Source organism: Rana temporaria, chromosome 3, assembly GCF_905171775.1.
Source record: "Rana temporaria chromosome 3, aRanTem1.1, whole genome shotgun sequence".
Lineage (NCBI taxonomy): Eukaryota > Metazoa > Chordata > Amphibia > Anura > Ranidae > Rana > Rana temporaria.
In genome coordinates, this window is record NC_053491.1 from 63816800 (window position 1) to 63833960 (window position 17161).

Consider the following 17161-nt stretch of genomic DNA (forward strand, 5'->3'; position numbering starts at 1 on the left):
CTGTAAAGCTTATTATGACTCCACCCCCTCCCAATTCTCCCAGTTTCATTGATCACTTAAAGAGGAAGTAAACCCCCTATAAAAAAAAAAAAAAACACCATGGAAGACAAATGCATAATGAGTTAGTATGCATAGCATACTAGCTCATTATGAATTGCTTACCTGAGATTGAAGCCTCCTCTGTCACCGCCATCTCTCTCGGAGTGACTTCCGGTTATCGCGGCTCCGGCGCTGTGATTGCGCGCAGGAGCCGCCAGTCATGGCACGATCGCCGTTGGAAACTGCGAATGCGCCGTAGACATCAGTGCCTGTATTTTCTGTAAATATCTCCCAAACCTTTTAGGTTTGGGAGATATTTCTTGCACCTACAGGTAAGCCTTAATCTAGGCTTACCTGTAGGTTAAAGTGCTTGTAGTGGGTTTACAACCACTTTAATGGGCAGTTTCATTAATGAATGAAAACACTCAGAAGGAGAAAGTCACCCATTCACATCTTTTGCGTTTTGGTGCTTTTTTTCTTTCTTCTGCACATTACCCATTCCACTAACAATTGTATGCATTATGTGTGCCAGTCTACGTTCTGATGCATTTTTTATTGATTTCAATAGAAAATAGACCAGACAGAAATGCAAGAGTGAGTTTAGACGAATGGCAAACATTTAAATTTGCACCTTAGTTCAGCTGATGTGCTGACCGTTTCCACGCACAATTTTTACTGACAGTATTCTTCTGCTTATGGATTTTTTTTCTTCGTATACTCTCCTATACTTTACATTTTGTAGCATTGGATCCTTTGTTAATTGATGAACTCTGGTAGTCATGGTCATTTGAAATGGAACAAAACTGTTGGTTAGTTCCCCAAAAAATTAGATACAAACCCATGTCTAGAAAGTTTCACTTATGCTGGGTGCTGCTTTGAGTGCATTTCTTATCTTTGGTAATTTTATATTTCAGTATGTTTTATTAAAAAAGTTCAGGCAATAACAAACAGGCCATGTAAATAACACGTGCACGGGTTGTCAATATGGCAAAGGTATAATGCCATTAGGGCCGAAACAACTAATCGATAAGTAATCGATTATGAAAATGGTAATCGATTAATTTCATAATCGATTAATCGGCCAGTAACCTAATGGGGTTAAAAAACTAAAATTGGCCCTTTATAATACAAAAAGAGCAAATCTCTACTGTAAATATTACTTTCACTGTCCAACAGTAAAAAATGAACCCCTTACAGTAGCAATTATTTGCTCTTTTTGTACTAATTGTATTTTTTTTAACCCCCATTATGTTACTAAACATCTCAGGCCTGGGTCATACCTGTTTTTTGGTGCTTTTTGCAGAAACACACTACAGTTCATTTACACGTTCACATGCATGATTTTTTTCAGCTGCTGCCTATTTGGAAAGGGCTAGGACCCTTTTTAATGCAAAACAGTGCTATTTTGTTTTTTTTGGTTCAATATACTTCAACGGAGAAGCTGCAGAAAAGCATGTAATGTGTTTTTGCGGAAATTTGTGTTTTTTAATCTGCCCAACAACAAATTGGCCAATAAAAATGCAAATCACCGCAAAATTCCTTTTTTTTTTTTTTAACGTTATTAACCGATTAATCTAAACAATAATCGTTAGTTGCAGCCCTAAATGCCATATAGCAATAATAAACAGAAATTATGTAAACCATCGGCATGAGAACAGACATAAGCAAAATGACTTTCTCAGGTAAACATAATGGTATGAGACAGAGATAATGATCATCATCAACAAAAGGAGAACACGAACCAAAACCATAAATTAAGTAGACTTGAGGTATTTAGAAAAACAATATCAGAAGTCTCAGCTAGGTGTAGAAAGTGTGGGAATAACTGCACCACATAATGGAATAGGGAGGGGGGTAATGGTTAGGAAGTGATGGGAAAACCTCTGAAATTTTACCTGGGAATATTCATGTAATCTGAACCATGCAAGGCCATAAAGATAACCTGACACAGACAAGATTACGCAACAGGAAAAAGGGAGGAGAAAATCAGAATGAAGGAAAGGGAGAAAAAAGAAAGTAAGAAAAGGGTCAACCCGGGACGTGTTAAGGAACCAAGATATTTCGGAGCCACGGTTTTGATATTTTATCACATTTTCCAATGTTATGAAGTGTATGGGTGAGTTGATCATAATCCAGTTAAGCTTGCTCTTTACGTAGTCAAGAGGAATTACTGACTGTTTCCAATGCATAGTATTTCTTGCCGCTAACCATATATACATGATTAATCTCACTGACTTTCTGGGACCGTTATCAAGTAACTTATGAAAGATAGCTGCCTCTGGGGATCTACGAATATTTCCCCCTGTCACCGAATTTATTGAATTAAATATCCGAATCCAAAATCTAGTCACAAGGGAGTACTACCATCAGTCATGATGCATCTTCCCCAACTGACCACAACTTCGAAAACAAGAGGGTGGCGTGGACGGAAGCATTTTAGCCACCCGGGTAGGGACCAAATACCAACGTAGGAGTGTTTTTGTATTTAGCTTCAATTAGCGTTGTATTATTGGAAACTTTGGATAGAGCATAAGCAATATCTTGCCATTTAGACAAGGGTAACGTTCAGATCCTTTTCCCACTGAGTCATATGAGAGAGCTTTTTATTTGGATCGGTGAGGGAGCTATAATCTGCAGATACACGTCCTTTCAAGAGGCCCCTTGTTTGACAAGATAACTAATACTGGTTTATTATGAATTGCCTTACATCGAAGCCTCCGCAGCGGTCCTCATACTCCCCTCTGGCCGGCGACATCTCTCCCGGAGTGTCTTCCGGGTATTGCGGACTCCGGCGCTGTGATTGGCCAGAGCTGCGATGATGTCACTCCTGCGCATGCGAGCCATTGCTTCAGTTTGCTTTAGTGCACATGTGCCGATGACATCGGCAGATGCAGGTTTAGGCGATGTCATGGGTAGCTACAGGTAAGCCTTATTATAGGCTTACCTGTAGCATAAAGTGGTTGTAAAGGGTTTACCCCTCCCGTTTTACTCACCTGAGCCCGTTCGTTCCCTCGGCAGAGACGCACTGTACGTCTCTACCCGGGGTTCTCGGCTCTTGGTTGGATAGATTGATAGCAGCGCAGCCATTGGCTCCCGCTGCTGACAATCCAATGATGCAGGGAGTGGGGCTAAGTCCGGCATTCTGTGTCCAGCAAATGCTGGACTCGGGAGCACATCCGCAAAGTAACACAGAGGAAGAGCGCTTCTCCCAGGGGGTTTAACGATGCGAGGAGGAGCCGCGGGTGCCGCCGGTCGAACCCCAAGAAGAAGAGGTTCGAAGCCACACTCTGCAAAACGAACTGCACAGTGGAGATAATTATGATATGTTTGTTATTTAAAAAACAAATAAAAAGAAAATTAAGGGTTACAATCACTTTTAATAACCCTTTTTTTATCCACCACTGAAACGATGAAGGCACCAACCCAGATGGAAACTCTGGGTTGCAGAAAATAGGAGCCAACATTGTATGCAGTAGGGTTGTCCCGATACCGATACTAGTATTGGGACCGATTCCGAGTATTTGCGGGAGTACTTGTACTCCCGCAAATGCCCCCGATGCCTCATCCGATACTCGCCCCCCCCGCCACCGCATCCCCGCTGCCACCGCCGCTTGGTTAATATGGGCGGGGAACATTACAGCTTTCATTTGAATAGCTGTAGTGTTTCCCGCCGCGCCGCGTATAGACACTCCCCCTTGCTCGGGTGAACTGTCCAATCCCGAGCAAGGGGGAGTGTCTATACGCAGCGCAAAACACTACAGCTATTCAAATGAAAGCTGTAATGTTCCCCGCCCGTATTAACCAAGCGGCGGCGCGGCAGCATGTAGGTAAGGGGGACATGGCTGCATATATGGGGGGGACATGGCTGCATATATGGGGGGGACATGGCTGCATATATGGGGGGGACATGGCTGCATATATGGGGGGGACATGGCTGCATATGGGGGGGGGGACATGGCTGCATATGGGGGGGACATGGCTGCATCTGTGGGGGGACATGGCTGCATTTGGGGACACATTTAAAAAAAAAGTATCGGTACTTGTACTCGGTCCTAAAAAAGTGGTATCGGGACAACCCTAGTATGCAGGGATGAAAGGGATTTACGATGACATACTCTGTCCCAGACAGCCAACGAGTGCGATAAAGTAGGACATAGAATAGGAGGGTGCAAACAGCTACGGAGCCATAATAGGGAGTCTATAGCAAGGGGACAGCAGGAGAGTGCCCCAACAGAGACCCAGAGATTATGTGCTCTTTACCAGAAGGATTACAATTTACCTGAAAGGTTTTTTAAGGTAGTTGCCACTTGAATAAATACTTTACATTGTTTGCACAGCAATTCATGCTGTTCTATGACTGATATTGCTTTTATGTCAGTTCATAGGTTAAGTAAGCATTACCTATCGAACAGTGCCAAATCTTCAAAGACTTTTGTGAAGCTCTGCAGTGTGCTCTATAAGCGCAGTTTGCGCTTTGCTTGGGGCTTTTCTGATGCAAGTGGAGGCCCATTCATACAATTAATAATTGAATGTGTAAGTTTTCTGTGCAGGCCTTTAAAAGGCTTCATTCTGCTTGTTAACAAAATAAACATCAAAATAAAATGCCAACACAGTGTAATGCATAACTTTTGTTTGCACTGGATGAACTTGTGTCTTTTTTCAACCAGACTTTGTAACAGTTTATCAGGTGATATTTTTAGGTTTTCAGAGAGAAAAAACATTCACTGTGCATAACTAGACCACTGAGTGTATAATGGAAGCTATTATTTTTGATACTGTACAAGCAGAATGTGGCTTTTTCCTCTCTACAGACCCAAGAACCTATGGACTTTTTTTTTTTTCTGAACATCCAAACCCCAATCACAGTTCCAAGTGCCAGTTCTTAAGCCTCGTACACACGTACGGGATTCCCGACGGTAAGAAGTCCATCGGGAATCCTGAAGGGAAAACCAAAAACCTGCTTGGTAACCTTTTCCCCCTAAACACGACTAGGTTTCCCAACAGGAAAACTGCCATTAGAGCTTTGGTCGGGAATCCCGGCCATGTGTATTCTCTATCGCAGTGTTTCCCATGGGAAAACTGCCTGGTTAAAAAAAGAGCGGGTTCCCTTTTTTTTTTTCTGTCGGGAAAACTGAGATGGATCATATACACGGCTGGATTTCCCGGCCAAAAGCTCTCATAGCAGTTTTCCTGACTGGAAAACTGGTCGTGTGTACGAGGCTTACGACTTGAATTTTTCTTGTCTTTTAAAATTTGTCCCAAATTAATAAATAATAATGGTCCTGATCTCCTTATTCTTTTGTAAGGGGTGGGTTCCTCTGCTGACTCGGATCCACTATCCTCCACTGGCTTGTATTTCAAACCAGAATCAGATGATGGGAGCTCCCCGCAGCCCTCATCGTCCGACATGGTAAGAATGACATATGCCTCCTCAGGTGTGTAAACCCTTTGAGACATTATGGCAGTACTTATTGGTGCACCCGTGTAATGGTATGGTACTGCTGGTGGTAGTGGTGGCGTGCCTGTGTAATGGTACTGCTGGTGATAGTGGTTGCGGGTCTGTGTGGCGGTACCGATGACTGTACAGATGGTGGTGGGCCGCCAGACGGGACAATGTTAAACTCTCCCTTTTTAGGCTGGGTTACACTTGTGCAATGCTGGAACCAGTGCGATTCCTGTGCGGGTTCCCACAGCGCACCCAAATCACTGGTGGTTTATACTTACATCTGCGAACCGCTGCGGGCGTCAATGTGAGGTTAATGACACCCCCAGACCGGATTGCTGTGTGAACTGTGAAATGGTGCAGGAATCAGATCACATAGGTGTAAACACCCATGCAATCCGATTCCAGTGCGGACCAAAAAAAAGGGTCCCGTACCATTTTGATGCAATGCGCTTTCAGCCAAACAGTTTGTATGGCTGCATTCGCATCGCATAGACATTGCATGTGATGTGCATAGCAATGCAGTGCGAATTACATACGATGTCTGATCGCATAAGTGTGAATCTAGCCTTAGTATCACTTTAAGCTGTACAGATGAGGGCTTGGTACACCCATTGCTTTGCTTTAGGCTCTGTTCACATCCAGGCGTTGCTATTTTTATGGGTGTTTTTCTGCCGTTTTTGCAGAGTTTTTGTGCAGCCGTTTTGAGTTGACAAATGACAAATGAAAAGCAGTAAAACGCCTGTAATCTGCCAAAAAAGAAGCTCATGTACTTTTTTTAGCAATGGGTGTTTTGCTTAAAGCGGGGGTTCACCCTATAAAAAAAAAAAAATATGTTTTTTTTTCCTCTAGCATAAAATTAGGCATAGTAGCGTGAGCTACAGTATGCCTGTATTTATTTTTTTAGCTCCGTACTCACTGTGCAATCGTATATTGAAGATTCCGACTCTCCGCGGGAGAATGGGCGTTCCTATCCAGAGGGAAGGTGATTGACGGCCGGCTCTGGCACGTCACGCTTCTCCGGAAATAGCCGAAATAGGACTTGGCTCTTCACGGCGTCTGTGCGCAGGCGCCGTATAGCGCCATGAAGAGCCGAGACCTACTCCGGCTGTCTTCGGGGAGCGTGACGTGCCAGAGCCGGCCGTCAATCACCTTCCCTCTGGATAGGAACGCCCATTCCCCGCGGGGAGTCGGAATCTTCAATATACGATTGCACAGTGAGTACGGGGCTAAAAAAATAAATACAGGCAATACTGTAGCTCGCGCTACTATGCCTAATTTTATGCTAAAATGTTGTTTTGGAGGGTGAACCACTGCTTTCAGGCTAGTGCGATCACTAACATAGCATGTGATTTCTCACCCGCACTGCGGTGCTGATCACATACGATGTCGGAGCAATGCGAGTTCAGCCATACAGTCTTACAGCTGAACTAGGATTGGATGCGCACAGAAAAGATGCAGGGACTTGGTTTTCCCGGCACTGGAATCGGATCGCATGGGTGTTCTCACCTATGTGATCCGATTCCTGTACAAAGCCACAGTTTGCAATGTGATCTGCGAACCATTGTGGGGGTGCCATTAATCTTGTATTGACACACGCAGAGGGCAGTGGGACCTGCCTGCTGGAGGGAAGCTATTTCCCGCATCACACAAGTGTAAACCTGGGCTTAGGTGACAGATGTGAACAGGGGCCATTGAAATGAATGGCATTTGTCTTGTTGGGCTTTTTTTAGAGCCGAGGCTTAGAGCAGAAAATTGCCCAAAAATGCCTGGATGTGAACAAAGCTTAAAGCGGAGGTTCACCTACAATGTAAACTGCAGCTTATTCAGACCAGCACAATAAGTACATATACAGTCCGCTATCCATAATGTTTTATATCGTTGCAATACTTTTAATCAAGCGAAAATAGCAGGCACTTCCGGGTATCCCTCCCGCGGGAGTGGGCGTCACTTCATTCCTCAGCGCCCCAGTGTTTGCTGGGACTAGATAGCAATGTCTCCTGGGAGAACAGCGTCCCGCTTCCCATTCATAACGCTGATTCACAAAATATCGCAGGATTTTACTTATTCACTGAATCCTGGAAGAATTTGCTTGTGGGCTTCACAATGCCCACAAGCAAGATGGAACTTTACAGCACAAATTTTTATAAATACTTATTTATGGCCGAATGTGGATGCCTAGAAAATTCAGAGATTCAGAGTTAAAAGCAGTAGATGCACAGGTTAAAAAAAAAAAAACCTTTCCCGCGGAACCCCCACTTTAAAGTTGATGCAGACTACAGCTTCTGTGGGCACTGATGATGCTTCATTCCCAATTCTCTTCTTTTATTCTTCTCCACATCAGAATGCCTGCTGAAAACATTGTTGCAAGTGCAGTAAGAACCTTTTTTGTTACTGCTTTATGTTTCAGAGTGGTTAATGAATACTTGTTTGCAAGTACATTTGTAGTCATCACGTTCCATTGCATCTGAGAAAGATACATTACAATTCAGTGAAGAAAAGACAGTCACATTGGGGGTTATTTTCTAAAGGCAAATCCACTTTGCACTACAAGTGCCAAGTGCACTTGAAATTGCACTATGAGTGCACTTGGATGTGCAGTCGCTGTGGATCCGAGGGGGACATGCAAAGAAAATAAAAAACAGTGTTTTAGCTTGCAGATGATTGGATGATAAAATCAGCAGAGCTTTCCCTCGTTTCAGATCTACCCCTCAGATTTACAGTGACTGCACATCCAAGTGCACTTTGCACTTGTAGTTTGCACTTGTAATGCAAAGTGGATTTTCCTTTCGTAAATAACCCCCAAAGTGTTTCACACACATGAGAAATGTGAATTGGCATACTAGAACCTTGCTACAAGAATATCCGCCTCAGTATAGGATCCATGCCATAATGGGCCAGATCCACAAAAACGGGCGTATATTTAGGCGGGCGTAGCGCATCTCATATGCGCTACACCGCCGTAAATAAGAGTGGCTCCTAGGGTATCCACAAAAAACTTGCTCCCATAATCATATGCGGGCCGGCGTAACGTAAATCTGCCGGTGTAAGCCCGCGTAATTCAAAGCAGGCTTGGAGTGGGCGTGTTGTATGGTAATCTGGTATGACCCCACGTAAATGACGTTTTTTTTAACGGCGCATACGCCGTCCGTGGGGGTATCCCAGTGCGCATGCTCGAAATTATGTCACAAATAGTCAATGCTTTCGACGTGAATGTAATTTACGCAAAGCCCTATTCACGAACGTTTTACGCAAACAACGGAAAATTTGACGCTGTTCCGACGTCCATACCTAACATTGCATACACCTCATAGAGGCAGGGGTAACGTTAAGCCGAAAAAAGCCTTACGTAAACGACGTAACAAAATGCGCCGGGCGGACGTACGTTTGAGAATCAGGGTATCTATCTAATTTGCATACTCTATGCGGAAATCAACGGAAGCGCCACCTAGCGGCCAGCGTAAATGTGCACCTAAGATCCGACGGCGTACTAAGACGTACGTCAGTCGGATCGAGCCCACATTCAGTTGTATCTTGTTTTGTGGATACAAAACAAAGATACAACGGCGCATCGTAGAACTTACGCCGCAGTAAGTTCTTTGTGCATCTGGCCCATAGTGTTTGTCTGTGTCAGTGACTTGGCTAAGGTGATTAGTAACTATCCACATGCCTTTAAAATAAATTTATTGTGCGTTTATTGGTGTATGATTTTTTTTTTTTTTATTATTGCAACAAGAGCCTACTTTTTATTGAGTGTTAAGATCAGCCATATTTTAGAGATGGCTGTCATTTTCTAGGGGTGTTTTGCGTCTTTTCACACTGCATTGCTTCTGATATCAGCTCAGACGTTGGTGGGAAGTGTTTTCTGCAGCCTGGACCACTGTTTGATGCACTGCAGTACTGCAGATACCAAGCACATATGATATATAGGTGAATGCAGCATTGCAGATCATCTCCATTTAAAAAAAAGTCTGTCAGATTATCTGAATCTTATTACATAAAATAAATATATGTTGAGTGAAAATGCACATGTGTGAGTGCAGTCTTAGTTAGAAGTATGTACAGTGTAGAAGGGCAGTTAACACACATTGTTCTGTGTTTTCATGTGCAGTTGAAGGTATTTGACAAATGCATCCAGTTTGAAGATATTTTACTGATTGGCACTTTATACCCAATAAGCTGTGGCTAAAGAATAAAGTGGCACTTGTTCAATACATATATTTTGATAATATATTGTGAAAAGCAAAATTGTAAATTATGAGAACAGGAATTGTGATCCACATTATTCATAATTATCTCTCACTTTTGTATCTTTCTGCTTTCTTTTTGATTGCAAGTGTTGGACAGCATCCTATTTGAAGCAAAACATTTATTTTTCATTTTGTTTTCATATTTTTTTCCTTTTCATTAAAAAAAACCGAAAGTTATACATACATTAAATGACAAACTAGCTAAGCTCATGCATTTACACTAATCTTGCCATTTTGCCACCGATTGTATGGGTGTCATTACAAGTGGTGTTTCCATCTGGCCTAGATTGATGCTTGAACACAGCAGTCACATGTTCACTTGCCAAATTTGATCTGAATTCTTTTATCACCGTACAGGACAAATCCCAGTGACCATATCTACCTGTATGCAGCAGAGGAATGTCATTCCGGCAGCTGCGTTTTCTGGATTTTGGCAGGAGCTGCACATCTGCTTTTGAATTCTGCGTATGGTTAAATAAGTGAAACGTGTAATTGAAGGTAGCTGGTAAATAAGCCAGGGTTTGACAAATTTGCTTGGAATCTAGGAGCCAGCTAAAAAAGTTAGGAGCCAGAAAACGCGCCCCGTCCCGACGAGCTTGCGTGCAGAAGCGAACACATACGTGAATAGCGCCCGCATATGTAAACGGTATTCAAACCACACATGTGAGGTATCGCTGCGATCGTTAGAGTGAGAGCAATAATTCTAGCCCTAGACCTCAAAACATGCATCCTGTAGATTTTTTTAAACGTCGCCTATGGAGATTTTAAAGGGTAAAAGTTTGTCGCATTCCACGAGCGGACGCAATTTTGAAGCGTGACTTGTTGGGTATCAATTTACTCTGCGTAATATTATCTTTCACAATATTAAAAAAAATGGGGATAACTTTATTGTTTTATTTTTAAATGAAATTGCGCTTGTAAGACCGCTGCGCAAATACGGCGTTACAGAAAGTATTGCAACGATCGCCATTTTATTCTCTAGGGTGTTAGAATAAAAAAATATATATAATGTTTGGGGGTTCTAATTAGAGGGAAGGAGATGGCAGTGAAAATAGTGAAAAATTACATTAGAATTGCTGTTTAAAGTGGAGGTTCACCCAAAAACTAAATTTTTAACATTAGATTGAGGCTCGTTTTGTGAAGGGGAATCGGGTGTTTTTTTTTTAAATCGAAGCAGTACTTACTGTTTTAGAGATAGATCTTCTCCGCCGCTTCCGGGTATGGGCTGCGGGACTGGGCGTTCCTATTTGATTGACAGGCTTCCGACGGTCGCATACAGCGCGTCACGATTTTCCGAAAGTAGCCGAACGTCGGTGCGCAGGCGCCGTATAGAGCCGCACCGGTGTTCGGCTTCTTTCGGCTACTCGTGACGCGATGTATGCGACTGTCGGAAGCCTGTCAATCTAATAGGAACGCCCAGTCCCGAAGACCATACACGGAAGCGGCGGAGAAGATCTATCTCTAAAACGTTAAGTACTGCTTCGATTAAAAAAAAAAACACCCGATTCCCCTTCAGAAAAACGAGCCTCAATCTAATGTTAAAAATTGTTTTTCGGGTGAACTCCCGCTTTAACTTGTAATGCCAACGGCCACCACCAGATGGCGCCAGCTGAAAGAAGGAAGAGCTTGGGACTTCACAAGGCCGCAAAGCCGCGGCCTCAATTACCGGCCGTCAAGGGCCCGCCGCGATCGCGAGGTGGGGGCGCACAGAGACACAGGATCCTGTGCCTCTATGCGCCCCCACCTCGCGATCGCGGCAGGCCCGCGGCGGCCTGTAATTGAGGCCGCGGCCTTGTAGGCCGAAAATTACCGGCGGGCGCCAGGTCACTATTTCTTGTTTCAATTGCGACCTGGCGCCCGGATATTGTCGACCCCTGAAATGAGTAATATAAAGGTTGGTAGCTTGGCCCTTTAACAGATTATAATTATGTGTTGGGACTAGAATTGCATCTAGTATATATATATATATATATATATATATATATATATATATATATATATATATATATATATATATATATATAACTAGATGCATTTGTGAACCGGTAGCCTTTTCAACAGAGCCATTTCACATACAGTGGATATAAAAAGACTACACACCTCTGTTAACCACTTGACCACTGGGAACTTAAACCCCCTTTACTAACAGACCAATTTTCAGCTTTTCGGTGCTCTCACATTTTGAATGACAATTACTCAGTCATACAACAATGTACTCAAATGAAATTTTTGTCCTTTTTTTCCCACAAATGGAGCTTTATTTTGGTGGTATTTAAAGCAGAGGTTCACCCTGAAAAACAACTATATGCCATTACATCCAGCATACTGCTGACATCTGCAGTATGCTGTTTTTTTTTGTTTTGCTGTACTTACCGTCTTATAGTTGTTTTCATCTGGCTCTGAGTTTTGACTCCCACGGGGAATAGGCGTTCCTAAGACGAGGCATAGATGATTGACGTGCGGGTAAAGCACGTCACGCCTTCCGAAAATATCCGAGCTGGAACTCTGTTCTTTCCGGCGATATACTGCGCCGACGCCTGCCGTCTAGAGCTGACTCCGCAGGCGCCGTAAAGTACCGAGTCCCAGCTCGGATATTTTCGGAAGGCGTGACACGCTTAACCCGCACGTCAATCATCTATGCCTCGTCTTAGGAACGCCTACTCCCTGGGGGAGCGAGAACCCGGAAGCCGGGTGAAAACAACGATAAGACGGTAAGTACAGCGAAAAAAAAAAAAATCCAGCATACTGTCATACATTGACAGTATGCTGGATGTAACGGTATATAGATGTTTTAGGGTGAACCCCTGCTTTAATCACCGTTGTGTTTTTTATTTTTTGCGCTATAAAAGAAAAAAGACTGAAAATTCTGTAAATAAAAAAAAAAAAAAAAGAACTTTTCTTTGTTTCTGTTATAAAATTTAGCAAATTTGTAATTTTTCTTCATACATTTTGTCCAAAATTTATACTGCTACATATCTTTGATAAAAACAAGTACAAATTGGTGTATATTATTTGGTCTTTGTGAAAGTTATAGCGTCCACAAGCTATGGTGCCAATATCTAAAAATAGCGCAGGGGGTATTGCAGGGTATTGCGCAGGGGGTTTTGCAGGGGGTTTTGCAGGGTATTGCGCAGGGGGTTTTGCAGGGTATTGCACAGGGTATATTGCAGGGTATTGCGCAGGGGGTATTGCAGGGTATTGCGCAGGGGGTATTGCAGGGTATTGCGCAGGGGGTATTGCAGAGTATTGCGCAGGACTCTCAGGTCGGCTATTTACGGAAAACTGGTGACGCGCCATGCAAAGTTTTTCACCAGACGTCAATCATCTAACCCAGGGATAGGAACGCACAGTCCCACGGGAATCAGAACCGGGAAGCCGGGGGGAAAATAACAATATAACGGTATGTACGGCGGAAAAAAAAAAATACCTGCATACTGTACATGTCGTTGGTATGCTGGATGTAATGTTAGAAAATTGTTTTAGGGTGAACCTCCACTTTAATTATTGGCAAGTGCCCCAACACCCCCCGTTTTTTATAGTATTAAAAGTTAACATTTTTAATAAAGGTTACAAGCAGGACTAAACGCGCATATATTACAGTCAAACACATGCGTTATTGCTGTAGCTCCACTGACGCGTTTCATTTGAAGGAATGTTCTCAAGGGGTAAAGGAGTGTACACATGTGTTGACATAGATTACCATTGCTTCACATCAGCCAGCATTCATTTGTACAAAGCGACCTGCAGAAAATACACGCAATTGTTTTCATGTACAGTGTTTGTAAATCAGTTGCGCAGAAAATGTATATGTACAAAGAGTGCCGGTACAGAGCAGAGTTTTCCTAATTTAGAGGAGGATACGAGGTTGAGAAGTCCCAATCATCCTACAAAGCATTTCTGATACAATGGGGTACTTATGGTGATAGGCAGGCAAAGAATGGATGCCCTGCTAGGAATGAGAAAAGTTGCAGCTGTTAGGAGCGAAAGCTTACTCCATGCTACAAGAAGCAGTTCTGCCATATGGAGGCCCGGTATAAGCTATGACTTGGATGAGTTGTAGCTTGCACCGAGTGGCCTCTTTTTCTCCATAGCCAAACAGAGTAGGGGAAGTGCAAAGAAAAGCTGGGAACGTGGTACTGTTTGGTTTGCATGAGTCAGACAAAGGTTTACAGTAATGCCGCTGCTTTGTGGCATAATCCTTCGACAACTGTACTATTACCCTGAATATTTATTTCGGGGCTGACAGTAAGCTGCACAAGTGAATACATGGACATTAGAGAGACTTTGCGCTGCATCTTTTATTCTTTATGATGCACACAGTATTTTTCATTCATCGCAAATAAAGTTCAGACACTATAAATTATTTTAAGACATTTGCTATAAAAGATAAGTGGTTCTGAGAGGATTATGGTGTTATCATGGCTCCCACTGTAATATATCACCAGCTGTCACTGAAGTTTAAGCATTGCTATTCTTTTATCCATAATTATTAAAATGGCTTTTTATAGACAATAACTTTTATCTGCTTGATCATAAGAGATATGTATAGCTTTTGAAGTGGGACAACCTTTACACTTTTTAATAATTTAACATGTCTTGATGACTTAAGTTATTCTATTATTTACTTTATTTCAATCACTACGTGCACCTTTATTCAAATTTGTAAATTTTGATAATATGTATAAAAAGCAGATCAGATTATTGTAACTGGTCTTACCCACTCCCTCAATCAACATTAACTATTTGTAATCCTTATGCTGCTAGCCTTAGTAAATAGTTTTGGAAGGTATGCTATATAAATCCTATATGATGATATTGTCAGGCATCGGGAGCATTTGCGCGAGTACAAGTACTCGCACAAATGCTCAGTATCGGTCCCGATACCGATACTAGTATCGATATCGGGATAACCCTAGCGTAGACCCTTTCATTCTAGGAAGAAAATAAATGGCTGCACATCCAGGAATTTCGATTGCCTTTTATTGTTCAAAGTGATAACGCCAAAGACACCGACACAAGGTCACGTAGACGCGTTTCACACAAACTGCTTAATCATTCTAGAGTTCTTTTTAAAGCGGATGTGCCATGGGAAAAAAATATTAAAAGCCAGCAGCTACAAATACTGCAGCTGCTGACTTTTAATATTAGGACACTTACCTGTCCTGGAGTCCAGCGCCGATCGCAGCAGAGGACGAGCGATCGCTCGTCTCTCTGCTGCTCCCCCCGCCATCCACGCTGAGGGAACCAGGAAGTGAAGCGCTGCGGCTTCACTGCCCGGTTCCCTACGGCGCATGCGCGAGTCGCGCCGCGCCCACCAATTGGCTCCCGCTGTGTGCTGGGAGCCGAGTGTTCCCAGCACACAACGGGGGGGGGGGGGGGGCGCGACGGAATGCCCGTCTTTTGCCCGTGAATTCCGGGCCGGAAGTGGGTGCAAATACCTGTCTTTAGACAGGTATCTGCACCCCCCTCCCCCCTGAAAGGTGTCAAATGTGACACCGGAGGGGGAAGGGTTCCGATCAGCGGGACTCCACTTTAGGGTGGAGAACCGCTTTAAGTGATGTTTACAGTAATTGGACTGAAATGCCACTATACCGACACTTTCAGCTGGCCATAGATGGGTGGAATATTGAACAAAAATTACAGAGAACCAAACAATTGTTTTTTTTTGTTTTTTTTTAATGGTTAGTGTGCTCAGTTCGAGTATCGATATCCAATTATTTTATGGAAAAACAAAAACAAATAGTCATGTTAGAAAGTGTTTGAACAAACAGACTGTATCGTACAAAAAAAAAAAAAGTATACTTTAATATTGAAAATGAGAAAGAATATAGATGGCAAATTTTCAATACAGTGATGGGTGAATTGAATGGGCTAGCCAATGATCATTTCTATTTTCAATATCTATGGCCAGCTTTAGTGTAATTGGAGCCCCTCACCTTGTCTGGCTGTGCCATTTTGCCAGATTTCTTTTTCAGATGGTATTGCAGATACAATTTGTGATTGCAGTGTCTGGTTTTAGTAAAACAAACCAAAAACAAGAGTCGTGGGACTGAGTGAGGCAGGTCACTAGAGAACTCTTTGAACAAAGTAAAATATAGTAGTTTCATAGTACACAATGCATAAAATCGATGTCCAAATATATTACAGATATAAATACAGAAAGCTGACGTGACATTTATGTAATAATAAAGTTAATGATGTAATAGTTGGATAATAATCCCTATAAAAAATGCGTAATCAAGCTGAAATTGTGTATACATTAAGGGATGGAGGCACGTCGCTTATCCTATTTTTTTTTTTTTGTTTTAGTAAAATTTCAATGTATTGGGAGCAGAAGCTTCCAGGTTTTATTGCCAAAGCACAGTTGCATCTGATTGCACTCCAATGTCCCATTTCATACCAATGTTTTGAGCAACTAGTCTGCAGTTAGTATGTGTCAGTCTACTGGCTTACGTGGCTTATCTAACCTATCTAATTTATTTTCAGGCATATGGATCGGGCTGTGATATTGTCATACTAGCAAGTGATTTTGAGTGTGTTCAGATAATTCCCGGTGCTAAACATGGAAATATCCAGGTTAGCTGTGTGGAATGTTCCCAGCAACAAGGCCGGGTAAGAAATTCATATTATCTCCTAATCTTGTTTTTTTTATACAACTTGTGTGACCTATAGCAAGCCTTTTCTTGGCAGAACTAGAATCCATTAAATAGTTATTTGGAAAATAATTTTAGTTTGTTGGATTTTTATATATTTTTGCTGTACCTGTTACTTTGTATGCTGTACATGTATCTCAGTTATACTTCATCATATAATCGGTTCTCATTCATTAATAAACCCCCAAAAAATGGCTGCAATCCTAAAGCCATCTGTAAAGGAGAAGTAAGGCCAAAGTTTTTTTTGGCCATACTTCTCCAATGGATGACAGGAGTACAGTTCGTTCTGCACTTCTGTGACCCGTTTTCAACTGACGGGGTTAAAGCCCTCTGTCGGCTGAAGTCACTTAACTGGTCCGGGCTTGGGAAAGATCCCAACCATATGGTTGGGATCCACCCAGATGCCTTGACTGGCACCTTGCTCCTTCTCAGCAAATTGGCCAGAGCCTGAGCCAGCCCCTCCCACCCCCTCCACAATCCAGCCCTCTAGTGAGCGCTGGAGGGGAGAGCAGAGATTCAGTATCAAACCATCATGGCTCTCTGCTCAGAGCGGAACGGGAGAACTGAGCAATCATTGGTGTTTAATCAGTTCTCAGTGCAGAGCCGGCGGAGAACAGATGCAGCATCAGATCGAATAGTTGAGTATAATTTTTTTACATTTTTTTATTTTAAAGCGGAGTTCCGGCCACAATTTCACTTTTTAAATATAAATACCCCTGTAATACACAAGCTTAAAGCGGGGGTTCACCCTGTTAAAAAAAAAAAAAATGTTTTTT

General features: G+C 42.6%; 1 protein-coding gene across 9 annotated transcripts in view; it reads left to right on the plus strand.

Annotated features, from left to right (window-relative positions):
* Window positions 1-17161, plus strand: part of DMXL2 (Dmx like 2) — a 250506-nt gene that overhangs the window by 14234 nt on the left and 219111 nt on the right. For all 9 annotated transcript variants that reach the window (XM_040342664.1, XM_040342667.1, XM_040342665.1 and 6 more), the window contains exon 2: window positions 16219-16344. In XM_040342664.1, coding sequence (XP_040198598.1) covers window positions 16219-16344 — 126 coding nt within the window. The remainder of the gene's footprint in view (window positions 1-16218; window positions 16345-17161) is intronic.